The 13,895-nt window shown below is 37.1% G+C and overlaps 1 protein-coding gene across 6 annotated transcripts in view; it reads right to left on the reverse strand.

Moving 5' to 3' along the window:
- LOC104150249 (synphilin-1) overlaps nt 1-13,895 on the reverse strand; it is a 112,813-nt gene that overhangs the window by 38,935 nt on the left and 59,983 nt on the right. For 4 of the 6 annotated variants that reach the window (XM_068924767.1, XM_068924768.1, XM_068924770.1 and 1 more), the window contains 2 exons: nt 8,174-8,276; nt 3,770-3,842 (listed from right to left, as the gene is read on the reverse strand). In XM_068924767.1, the coding sequence (XP_068780868.1) occupies nt 3,770-3,842; nt 8,174-8,230 (130 nt within the window). In that variant the 5' untranslated portion in view covers nt 8,231-8,276. Of the gene's footprint in view, nt 1-3,769; nt 3,843-8,173; nt 8,277-8,793; nt 8,984-12,599; nt 12,619-13,895 lie in introns of those variants that run through there. The other 2 variants (XM_068924766.1, XM_068924771.1) reach the window with 2 other exon arrangements.

Consider the following 13,895-nt stretch of genomic DNA (forward strand, 5'->3'; position numbering starts at 1 on the left):
GAGCTTGAGACAGGAATTGTGAGTAATCTGAAACACTGAGGAATATAAAATTACCATATTCACTGATTCATTTTCCCAAATAGGAAAACAACTTTCTCAATACTTTTGTGAATTACAGTTAATTCGGCAATTAATAAAGCAGAGCAGCGGGATGCCTTCTGGAGACCAAAGGTGAACTTTATCAGCATGTGAATAAAGATTTTAAGTAGAATATTGTCTTCACTTGAGGTATACATTTAAATGACAACGAAAAGTCATCCTAACTGACAGAATATACCGTAATGCAATGATATGGTTCAGTGAAGCTTGTTGAACACAGATGTCCTGAACCATTTGTTCAAGTGCCCTTAGACTATCTACCCAGAAAGAAAGCAGCCAATTTCATGCTTAATAAGAAAGGCATAAGGGACTGATTTCTGTTTCAGTTCATCATTCTGTGTTAGACAATGCTGGAAGTCAACACACAGCCTGGCTAGCCATTTCGTTTCAGAAAAATGAGGTAGCTAGATCCATATTTAATTCATATTTAATCCATATTTATGATTGCCCTTAATCACACAGTATGATCCATGTGAGACAGATGAGCCAGGATTTGCCCTACACCTTTTCTCCTACCCTGTAAATCCTGCACCCGGTAATCTGGCGGTAGTGAGATATATACTAGGATCTCAAGAATTGCTTGGAATTTTCCTGAGTCAGAATTCCCTATATCCAAGGAAGATGACAGAGAAATCAGTACTGGGCTTGTATTAACAGCATGAGTTTCACACAAACCCACTTGCAAAAAACTAGAAAGAAAGAAAATACAGTCAGTGCAGTCCAGTGAAGAGATCAATACAAGCAGGAAGAGCAATATGAAGGGAAGTCATCTCTCATATGTTCTAACCTCTTCTTGTCCAAAAGTAGTAGTAATTTGACCATAAATTACAGGTAGAAATAAATTGGGTGGAAAAAAATGTGCTGAAAAGTCTATGGGCAATCCATGAGAAAACACACTGACTGGTAAGCACTTGCATGTTTGCCTAGGGTTAAAGGAGCTTAGGGCAATCCAAAAACCATGTAACCTCACGTTTTCCTATGTTACTAACATACTATTCAACATTTAGATGAAACAGAGAAAGCAAATGGGATCTCAAGGCTATTTACTAAACTTAACTGTGAACAATGACTAATAAGGACCCTATATCATCTGTCAGTTAACTGAAAAATGTAATTCCACAAAGAGTAGCTGTCTGGTTTAAATCAGTTCAAACAACCTTGTGGCGAATATGGTTGTCTATATCTTAATATATATATTTAAATATGAAGTTAAAACTTATTTTCTTTATACTTCTGACTTAATTGCTTTAGCGAACTAAATGTTCTTTGGAGAGAAAGTTCACAGAGATCATTTTTTTTAGGCTATTAGGATACCAACCTATGTAGTCCTACTAGTAACTTACACTTAACTTTTAGTTCATTTATAAAATAATTATTGTATAATTCTACTTCCACATTCTTCTCTATTTTTAAGAAAAATATAACTTCTAACTAAACAGGAGACAGTACAAAGTAGAGGGCTGGACCAGTTTGTGGTAAAACCTCTGAGTTACTCTATATGTAAATTATTTAAATTGTCAATGGAATATAAATATACAATTGCAGGTCTGCCACGCATATTAAGGATTTATGATAAAATTTATCTTGATCAAAAACAGCACATAGCAACTATAACTTTGGGAATGTGTTTGACTCTTTTTGATGGTCCATGATATGCATCATTTTGACTGCATCAAAAGCAATTATGAAAAAACGTAAGATGGGATGGCCTTACAGATTGTTGACTGATGCAGCTTTGACTGATGTTTCAGTGAAGCCTGAGCAGGGATGTAAAGTGATACCTTCTTGTTCAACAGTGTATGTGTTCATTCAGTGATAAGTAGAGAGAAAAAAAAATAAGATTTTAGTATTATTTTGAGTTCACCAGAATGGGTAAGTTGTAAGTAGAATGAAAAAAACAGATTTTAGTACTATTTTCAGTTTGCCAAAACTATTATCAGAGCTACCAACTCCTCTTTTGATTCAAGAATTTTAAACAAAGCTCTGAAGTAAGTTCCACTGGCAGACTCCCTGGTGCTACTACTGTCTTCCAGCAATGCATCTAGTTACTTATCTCAGCTGCTCTTCAAAGTAACAGATGAGTGCAGATGTAACTAAAATCAGCACTGGAAAAACGTCTAACTGCAAAGGGGATCATGAAACAATTGATCAATTGATAATAAGTTGTCCATGTCCAAGGGTCTTTCGGAAGAGCTAATAACCAATGCCCCATCCTTGCTACTGGCTTACGTTTTAGTGTAAGGATAACCTCGGTATTTTAAATACACGCTTCTTGAAAACAGAGCAGATATAGTTATGTTGCCACTCTCGCTAAGCAGTCTTCATTAAGATCAACCAGTAAAGAATGGCTTAGTGGCTATTCTTGCCCTCTTTCTCCAGTTCACCTTGCTCTTGGAGCAATTGAGAGAATCTGTGCTTTACCCCATTCTGTAGAATTTACATCCCATAAGCACATAATCAGCTGTTCATATTGATAGGCAGAGAAAGCAAACGAGGAAGAGAGAGTGAGAGAGCATGATAGAGAAAGAGAGTGCAGGCAAGGGCAACAGCAAGCAAGAAAGAGAGAGAGAAAAAAAATATCAGGGGTCCTCTCCCTTTCCACTTCTTCTCTGCCTCTCTGCTTGCAACAGGTAGCACTGTGTGAGCAATCACTGCCTGCCCCTGTGCACGCACTAACATTCTGAATATATACGTTAAGGAAAGCTTCATTTCCCTTTATTCCCCAGGGTAGTGCCATAGGACTGTGATGACTTAGCCTTTAATGATTCTGGCAGAAGTAGCTCTTAGAAGGTTTCAACTTAGTTACAAACCTTGGTAATTTACAGCTCTCTGAAAGGAAATACAGAAATAAAAGTTGCCAAAGTACAGCACAGTTCTTAAAGCCTTCTATCTTCCCACGAATTTTAGGTCTCAGGTTTCTGTTATAAATGTCTTAGATTCAACAACATTAATGAAGTGCAATTAAAGCATCAGATGAAAGCACAATAAACTTTTCATAGCTCAACAAAAAAGTGTCCTTCTCACCAATTCATTTTGGTCCATCAGGAAGAGAAAAACAAAAGAGGATTAATCTGATTTACAGAGTGAAAAACAACACTGAATGCACTTTTTGTCAGTGGGGGGTGGGGGGGAGGCGGGGAAGGTCCCCAGCTGGTTCTCATCTATATGCCATGATTCTTCATTTAGTTTACACTATTAAACTCAAAAACTCTGCTTTAATCTTAACTATTACAGTATGCCTTAGAGTAGATTCTAACATGTAACATCCTTGATACAGTTTCAGACTCTGGCAAAACATCATCCCTCAAACTAGTCGTGGCCATATGGGTAGTAAACGTATCCAACATTTTTTCATTGGCGCCTACATTATTACGTCTTGTCACCAATGGTTTCTCGGGTTTTCAAGTAAATTGTTGCATATACTGTGGCTTGGAGCTGCTGAGATGAAGCCCTACATTTATCTGTATAAAGCCAAATCCTTTTTTGGAACTTTTTTTCCTTCTAATGAACTAACATCTGTTAAAAAAAAAAAAAGTCTTGTTTCCAGAAAGCTGCACAAAAATGAAAGAAAACAAAACAACAGACCACTGCCAAGAAGCAATCCTTGCCAAGTGGAACACGGTTAAAAGCAGCCTAGAAAATGATGGGTGGACAGAAGTGGGCATCATACCTGATCTGTCTTCATTTTGTGAATCACACCGTCTACATAATTCTGGGATGGTCTTGAGAGAAGTTATGGAATACTGAAAGAAAGGCAAAAACATATATGAAGTAATTCATTTAAAGAGGTAAGAAGTAAGACTTTTTAAGTGGTTCCTAACGTCGTGGTCATAGCCTAGATTTACCAAGCTGAGGGTACTTCTGTCAGTCTGATGCTATTCTCAAGCAGCACAAAAGAAATCAGGTGGCATTTGCCTGTACAACCAACCGTGTCCTACCGCAAAAGACACCAAACAGATTTTCAGAGCTTATGGCAAAGTACCTCCCCACCTCACATTTCTCTCTCCTGTAGATTACCATTGACCAAGTCACAAATATCCTTTATATGGCCATTCTCTTCATAGGATGTACAGACACATCAAAGGTGAAAATAACTCTAAAATCAATGGCTTTGCACATATACAAGTATTAAAAACAGTATTTGGAAACTAAAACAGAAAAAAAGCATTTAGGATTAGCACAACTGAAAAATTTTAAATAATATATAAACACCATATGGTTTCAAAGAAGTAGATATTTGTAGCCGGTGCGCTATTGACCAGTGAAGCAAAACAACTATACATAAAAACATCAGCTTTCCACACAAAAAAATAAATGGTCATACATTGTTCTGGCTTTTTGTTGACAGTTCATTATTTCAAGTTTAATTTGCTTCTAACAAATGGTTGGCAACCTACTTCAAAATAATATAATGTAAACCTCATCTGATCAATTGCAGAAGTAATTTACTTCTCTGATGCAAGTAAATTTAAGAAAGACTGTTAATCAATGGATCACAGTTACTTAATATTCAGCCTCAAGAATTTCCAATGCCTTTTTTCCTCTTTGATAGCCTGATTCAGAGAGGAATTGAGAAAACTCAGTTATGACAGTAAAAATCTCTCATAAGCATTCCCAGTATCAAACGTTTAATTTATTAATTAAAATGCATAGCAGCACTCCACAGAACTACCCCCATTAAATACGGGGCTGAATATAAGGCTGTGACTGCTCCAAGATCTGACAGCCTAAGGCAACAAGCAGCAAAAGAAGAGAGAGGGGAGAAAGATGCTACTAAATACAAATTAATACAAGTTAAACACACACATGCACAAACACCATGTGCTTTGCTTCACTGTACTTATTGTTTAATAAAGATTGAGCTGTTAAGCTATACATCTTGCCATTTCAGCACAACAATTCAGAAGGCAATGCTGAACTGGTCTAGCAAGATGCTTAGGAGAATCCAAGGAACATGTCTCCAAGGAATATGGTAGCTTCATAAGACCAGCTGGTGCAGTTTAAACTGTTACACAGTCTGTAATTCAATTAGAATTAGGCCTTTTGTACTCCATTGCTGTGTGTTTTGTCAGGCACCCTCAAAAGCAGAGAGCCATTATTCTTTCTGTCTTTTTTTCTAGACTTTCCTGGAAGAATAAATCTTTCTGCTTCAATATTGCATTAAAATGTATTCAGTTACCACCTCCACCACCAACAAAAATCTATTAAATAAGTTATACATTTGATTGTACATTTTAATCATACTGATTTGATTTTATTAACAGATTTCCTCCTACTCACCTCTGTCCTCAAAAAGACCTTTGTACATTTACATTCCTGCCATCTGTATTTTGTGGTCAAGACAGAGAACTGGCTTTCAGTTGAGACAGTATAAAGATGCCAGGAAGCAACTGAAATGCCTCTTTAAAATGGACCTTTCCCAACCATATGCACAATCCATTGCTAGCTCTTCCCTCTGTAATTACTTTCTCTCATACTCCAGCTCCAGTTCAGAACTATTACTAACGATTGTTAGCTTTTCTTCAAGCCGAAATTTCAAGTTTGCTAGGGGTATCACATAGTGACAGCAAAAGAGGTAGAGATCACAACTCATCACTGGGAAACTGTTTTGGTCTCATTGCCATTAAAATAGCCTTTTCATTTAATTATTTTCCACTTTTCACTCAATAATCTTAAATTATTTTTACTTACAAAATTAAACTCTAATCCTCCAAAGCGATGTTTATGCTATTTAGTCCCATTAGAGAAAGAGTAACCATTTCAACAAAGAGTTGAGGGCCATGCCCCAAGGCATGAGTGACAGTGTGAGATAAGCACATCAGATTGCTTTGTTAGTCAACGCATACTCTGCTTTCTGCTACTTTATAAAAATATTTTGTGGTTTACGGTGGAATTCAGTAACAGAATTAAGAGTTTCTTATGAGGCTAATGCTTATAATAGCATTTTGATTGTTGTTTGGGGTTTGGGTTATTTGCTTTTGTTTCTGTTGGTGGGTTTGTTTTTAAAGCATGCCTCCAATCTGACAGTGAATTTCAGTAAACCCCTTGGGAACTTTGCAGGGTGGAAGAACAGTAATAACAGCAAACAATAGACAAGCAATAGTAACAAGTATCTGATGCAAATGCAGATAATTCTGGTTTTCTTCAATAGACAATATCATTTCAGGGGAGAACTGAACCTCTCTCCTCAAACACAATATTGCTAGTCATGTAAACAGGACTACAGAATTTGAATAAATAAAAACGTCAACCTTTTAAATTTTACATAGTTCTCAGATTTTAACACACAGAACACATTTAACACAACATAACGCATGATAAAGAAAATATAAATCTCTAGCAAAGCCACTCTACGCAGTTCCAACTAAGTGCAAGATGCACTTGTATCCCAGAAATACCAGAATCTTACAATTACGTCCAGTCCTGCACTGGCATCCCAGAGCCAAGCATCAGGGCTAAGATAGTGGCTTTCTACCGCATGTACTTTTTACAAGTATATCATGATAGCAGTCTTCTTGCTGCCATTATTTCTAGTCAGTACATTTTTGCAATGGATTAGAACCAGAAGGCTATCCGGAACAATTTAAATTGCCAACACCAATGCTGTGCAGCTACTCTTTCCCCAGCTGCCTAATAGTAAAACGCGGAGGTCAGGTATCTGTATAGTACATACACTAAGAAATGAGTATGGTACTTGAACCAGGAATTCCCTTTTTAGTGTTGCTTCTGGCAACAAATCTTTGTCCTTCTCCCTGTTAAAGGGGGAGAGAAAAAACCGCTACCTCTATAATTTGTGCTCGTTTTTAATTCAAGGTACAGCATCGCATCAGAGAACAGCCTGTTAAAAGGCAGTCTGAGTCATTCAGTGGAAAAGTGAGTAACCTAACCCACCAGCATGCAGCAACAGTCACAATGGGAGAGACATGGAGAGGTTACATCTATTATGTTTTATAGTTTTACAAAATTAAGTGTAGAAACAGATACCAAGACCCGATCTACCATATAACAGCGATAAAAAGAAAGTTGCCTGGAATAAGGTATCCTCTCAGGATTGGCTCACTGTCTGGTAGTATCTCGGGCATTTGCCCTACTCTGCTTTCATAAAAAAAAAATCAATGTTACAAGAAGTAAAAATGAAATCCTCTCCAAAAGGAATCCGTCTGCAAATAAAGCATCTGGAATGTTTTAAAATGAATCAAGAGTCCCAAACGCTAAAGGAAAAACAAGGCCCTTTGTTTAAAACATATATATATAATATATGTGATATACATAAAGAATGTCGGGGGAGAAAGGGCTATAGTGTCTTTGATGGTAAATGAGACCTGAAAATTGAATTAATAAATTCTGATAATGGTGGTGACATATTAGCAAGTCTGTTAAAAATAAAGCAGAACCATTGGCAGAAGTATTATTAAGAGTAAGGGAATATACTGTATTAGTGCTTCCTATAAGAAACACTAGCTACTAACCTAGAAGAGCAGTATTTTTGCTTGCAATTACAGTTACAGTTATTCTAGGCGTAACACTATGATCACTGCTGTCTCTGAATTCCTGAAAGTCCTTCTGCCTCTTGCTGCACTCGACAGTGTCACAAGTAGCTACATCACATCTATTTAGAAAACCTTGCTGGACTTGGAGATGGCTGCTGTGGGAAAGGGCAGAGTAACAAATCATACGAAGGGGAAGCAGTTCTGAGGTGAGAGAGGCAGGAAGTTTTTTACTATGGGAGCTCTTTACGATTGAAAAAGAAACAGGCAAACTATCATTTTGGTGAATATGGCTTTAGCGAGCACCCATTCAAGACAATGGAGTACATAAGCAATCCAGAAATAATACTGATTTATTAACTTGATTTGCAAATAACTAACTAAAGTAGAGGGCTCAAGTTCTTCCAAGGTCACGAGAAACTTCCCTTACAAGATAACTTATTTTTATTCTGGATTCAAACTATTTTAACTTTCCCATATATGAGGTAAAAAGAAATCTGGCTTTCAGTAAGTGTTGCTTGTTGTATCATGACCAAGATACCTAAGACTGTCTCAATTTGAATAAATAAAATAAGACTTGGACTTACCGATATATCATCACTAAAATCTATTTCATCCAAGTCAAGGTATTCAGGGGCTTCCATTATTCTTCTGTGGACATTTTGGGTGCGTCAGAACAGTAGTAAAGACCTAATCAAGGAAACAGAAAAGGATTATCTACTAAAGAGTCAAAAATACGCAGAAATGTTTAACAGAGTTACTATAATATCGAAAACACTTAACTTACATAGCAAAGTCTTTCACAGCTTTATCTTACCTTAAAAGCTAAACATGATTTGTCTCCTATAACCTGCATACCTGAAGAAGCCATTCCAATTACTAGGGGAAGATAGCTATGTAGCAATTACACTGGAGGTCATAAAGACTTGATCCTGCATCACTCAGTCCTCCCATAAATTTAACATAGGTGCGAACGTTAAGCTATTGAGCACCCTCATCTCTCACCGACTTGCAGCCATAGATGTAATAACGATGTACCTTCTCCTAAGGATGCTATTATTTTACTGGCCTGAATGCAGCAACTTGTGTTACCAAAGTTTCTGTTACTATAGTTCAGGAAGACAGAGAGGAACAGAGAAGCATGCTGAGCACAGGAAGTAAAATCCTATCGCATCTTATCTCCACTTCTCCATGCAATCAGACTAACATGTGATGCAGAACATCCTCGAGTGGGAAGACGACAGTGCTTTACAGATGGATGATTTCTCTCTCCTCAGTCTGCAACAGTACCTCGTCCAAAATAATAAGCAAGGATAAAGCAGAAGTATATCTATGTACACTCATTCTCAGGACTCTTCATCATTTCCTCACAGCAAGGGGAAAAAGAAGAGAAAATTCTACATAGGAAGAAAGCAAGAACTTTGATTAGAAAATTCAATATAGAGTTCTGAATAAGTCGGAGCTTAAACAATTCAGAAGATCAAGGACAATAAAACATTCACAACTTTCTTAATCTTAATCAGAATAAAGACAAGTATAACAGAAGCGAACGTCGAAAAGGAAGCTATTTTAAAGGTGGCTGATAAAGAAAGGTGATAACGTATTTTTAAATGATGTGAGACACGACAGAAGTATTATTAGGGAAGCAAATGAATCCTCCTTTTACTTGACTATAATAAAAGGAAACGCCTGCAGGAAAAAAAAATACATATATATATACACACCAGCTCCACTTTATTCATATGACAACTGGCAAGAAATATGTTTATGAATAATAAAAATTCAGCTGTGCTGGTCTAAACAAAATCGTTGTATGAATCACTGATATGTGGTCAAAAATGCCCTAACATAAGGGTTTTGAAGAAAATACTTTTCTGCAGGTGTTATATTCATTGGCAGACAAAACCTCAATCATTAATCTCCTTCATACCACCCCCCCAACCACAAAGCTAGTCTTAAGACAGCTGCTCTTGAAAAGCTATTAAAAGAACTGAGAAGCACGCTCACAGTTTTAAGCTGCAAAAGCTGGAAAAATCGAGTTTTTATTTCTCATCAAATTACTGAAGATAAAGGATTGTTCAGTACCATTTTCTCTTTAAATGAAAAAAACATGGGTTTTCTTTAATGTATTGGGCTATTTCCCCTCCTTGAAACATAAGGAGTAGCTGGGGAGGAAGGCAGTGTGTAAGAACAATCTCACCTACCTATTTTCGGCTCTCACTGTGGTTGCGAGATTTGAGCGAAGCAGAGGGAAGGGAGGTGGCTACAGAAAAGGAGGGGTGGGGAACCACTGTAAAGCCTTCACTCCAACTTTATATGAGAAAACAGAAGTGGTTATAATGTGAACCTAATTAGAAACTGTTCATTTTGAACAATCCCCAAATACTAAGTTTATTCTTCGGGGAGACCACTCAAATCAAGACAAAATCCTTGCAGTGAAAGGAATCAGCTGTTGTGCTCTATGAACAGAAACATAAAATTTCTGTATATTTTAAGCTTCATGCTTTAACAGGCTGCACTGGGCTGACATTATAGCTTACTCGTGGTAAAATGCTCTGTCGCTCATACCATCACAACACTAACAGCTAAGTTGCTTTTGCAAGCACAAGACCCAGAAAAAAAAAAAAAAAAAAAAAAGAGTTCTGCTTTGCTAGTATCTATATGTGTATCCACTCCGTGTTGATCACACAAAACCTCTCCTCGCTTGTCAACTACTGGGTAGTGAGCAACTTAAGAGCTGAGACAGATTTTGCAGCGCAACTAAAATCTTCTTTGTACTACAGATGAGCAGATCAGGGCAAGGGAATGGGGTGAGACAACTGGTATAACGCAAGACCGCGAGGACATGCTTAATGGTATTTGCAGAGCACCGTACACATCTCCCTAAAACCCAGCCAAGTTTATCTTCCAGAGAGCAGGGAGAAATAGGAAATGAGACTTTGATGTGTCGAGTAATAGCCTTGCAAGCTGCTTGAAGCGGAAAGTGAAGGCATGATCTTTGAACAGAGGCTAACCCGAGGACACAGAAGATGTATGCAAGAGTGACTAGGCTGGAGAAACAGGCAGGAAAAAAAGAATGCACTGCAGGTTATTTTATTCCCCTGGGGGTAATTTTATCACCATTAAAGTAACCAGTGGGCTTCTAGAGAACTTGTGCAAGGAAGACTTCAGAAATCTCTTAGCCATGATCATTGTCATCGCCAATATAAAATTTCAGTATCAGTAAAAGCGACAGAGTAGGGGAATGGTTTGAAAAAGACTATTTTTCAGAAGTCGCTTGTCCACTAGTTAAAAAAATGTAATTGTATAAGTTAGTACAATCAAATAACAACTGCACTTACAGGGAACTGAAACTTAAAAATGAACTGAATGTATGCCCTTCTGTCCAGAACTACCTAGAAACGTCACTCCTTCAAAAAAGAATGACCTCAGCAACAACTGCGATAAGAGAAAGAACTTCATTCTCATTTTAGGGATGTGATCATCTGCATTACAGCAAGAGGTTCAGAGATCCATAACTTCAGATCCCAGTTGTTTTAAGTAATATTTAAGATTTGTCATTTTAGACTTCTGTGTGTCTCCTATTGTCAGAATGGAGACGATTTTCACCAGACAGTATTTTGTGGGAGAATGGCTTTAAGTTCACTTTCACACTGCTGTCTCACGTCTTCAGAAAGTGAAGATGCAGTATTATCCAATGCACTAAAACATTTCGGGTCACATACCCTCTGCAAAAAGTAAGCATGTTTGTCAAAACATGCTCTCACAATAAGCAATTTGGGCAGTTCTCATTTTTTCTGTCTCTGCCACCCCTTAAAAAAAAAACAAAAAAACACACACACACAGATCTTAGGATAATGCTCTACTTGAGTTAGGTTCTATAGCTTCCCAATCTTGCTAAATGTCCTCCATAGATGTGAACGCTAGCTGCCAGTTTATCACTGTGACTATTGATACAACCTCAAACTAAGTAGGTTTCAGAAGTAAAATAAATGCCAACCGCATACGTGCTGTCTTACACGAATTACAGGATTGCAGAATCCACCCTTACCATTCCACAAGGTGGTACAAAGATGAGGTTAAGAATGAGAATTAAAATACAAAAGTTTAAAGGTAAAAGACATCTATAGACCATATGGGCCATGTCGCATACAAATAGCTCAAAAACCAACCAGAACAGCTTCACTGAGTTTGAGTTTTTAACTTGGAATTTTAACTGGAATTTAACTGGAAAGGAAGCATAGCTTAAATAAGAGAAAAAAACTGACTATTCCTGGTTACCACACATTTCAAGTTTTCAGAACAAAAATATTTCATCCTTTCAAATCTAATTTGTAGTTCTAAATTGAAAGATGAAAATACACTTTTTTTATACCCCCTAATACTTTTCAACTTTAAATGAGCTAATCATTGAGTTTTATTACCTAAATAAATAGAAACACAATAAACACTCTCTCTGAAGGTATAGAAACAGCTACTGTGGTCAAAAGTTGTTTCACACTTTAACATTAAATTCTGATTGCAGGTGCTTAGCCAGCAATGTCCACCACTTAAAACGTTCATTTTTCCTTAAAACTTCAGCAGGTGGCATAGCCTAGTTAATTTCTTCTGCTAATTTAAATATAATAAATGGAGGGTTCAGCATAAGTTTGCCATATTTCAAAAACAGTTTCCTCCCTCCCCCCACCCCCGCCAAAATCCAGTGTGCTTAAAAGAATCTTTGTGATTCTTTGCTTAAATAAAGGCTGCTTGCAAACTGAAATTCTTGTAATGAATGCATTGTCTCTGTGACTTTTTCAGGGAACATGAAGAGGGAACCTGGCAAAAAGTTCCAGCAGTAAATGCGCAAAAGATTTGCTACTGTCTTCATCCTTTGAGGATGAAAGTGAACAGAACTCTCTCTCATTTTCCTGCTGCTTAGCCTGAAGTCAGGAGACGGCAAAATAGTCATCAGTAGCTGACTTATGTTAATTAAAAGTACGGTAGAAGGAGGAAATGCTCTATAGAACTTACACTTCTGCAACAATTTCCCCACTGAATGAGAATATTTCCCCTTAGCTGTTATATTTGCATTATTTTCCATCAGTTGGTGCTGCTGAGTATGCGAGAAGCCACAGAAGCAAGAAAATTGTGCATCCATCAGTGGCTGGCTGAAGGACGGCATTTCACCTGGAGATGCACAGAATTCCTCATGACAGTACTGCAACATCTCCTCCTTCTAAACAGCATCTGAAAGACCATGTGAAACACGATGGCTAAAATTCTGAAGAGAAAAATGGTCACATAAACACATTTTCTTCATGGAAATCTTCTCTTTCTGAAGACAGTCTTCAATTATGTGTAAAGAAAGGGTAAAAGACTCCTGCATTCTGCTCCCTAAAATAAGCTTTTCAGTCTTTTCTTGATGTGGTGAAACTGGACAACACCTCAGAGAACAAGCAGTATGACCAAAAAAGATTCCCCATGACTATACTTGGAGTTTTATTCAGGAGGTGCATTTCTTGATACAATTTAACATAGTAAAACTATGCTATATATAATGCAAACCATATGGTAAGGATAGTACTCAGAGCTGGGATTATTTTGAGAGCTTTGCAATGGCTGAATCCAGCATATCACCAGAGGAATAAACAAACTGAACAGCATTCACAAGCACATCAGGAGCAAACTGGTCAAATTCAAAATAAAAGTAATTGCAATTAAAATTGCAACTGCTAACCATGGATGACAAGAGATGAGCAGCTTGTTTCCAACATGAACACAGATTCAAATACAGATTTTTTTCTCTAAAATGCTAGTAGAAACTTCTGATATTTAACTAATCAAAGCTAGATGTTAAATATTCTGTAAAATTTTCATCCAGAAAAACGTATTTCCTGTCTGGCAATTCAGCCTGCCGAGAGAGATGTACACACACATATATTTACACAGGTAAAAGAAATCCTGTCTGCTCATAGAACTCAAAGCTGAAAAGAGAACATCCCATAATACTTCATCCATATGTATTCAAGAAAAAGCGTTTGTATTGCTTCATGATACATTTCCATTAGGAAATCATGAAGAAATCATCCAACTACAAATTACCACACAGAGATGTGGTAATAGCAGCACTGGTATAATAGTATCCTACGGATGTTATATTGTAACAGATACTAAACAATGATTAGATTGTAAAACAAAGCAAAACAAAAGAAATCTTCTTTCTTTTTAAACATGAGCTCTGTTTTTCCAAAACATAGCATTTCCTTTGCTACCATTCTTCCCAGCTAAAACTGATGTCTCTGAACTGAAATCCTGTTATTGACAAAT

This window comes from Struthio camelus, chromosome W, assembly GCF_040807025.1.
Source record: "Struthio camelus isolate bStrCam1 chromosome W, bStrCam1.hap1, whole genome shotgun sequence".
In the NCBI taxonomy this organism is placed as follows: Eukaryota; Metazoa; Chordata; class Aves; order Struthioniformes; family Struthionidae; genus Struthio; species Struthio camelus.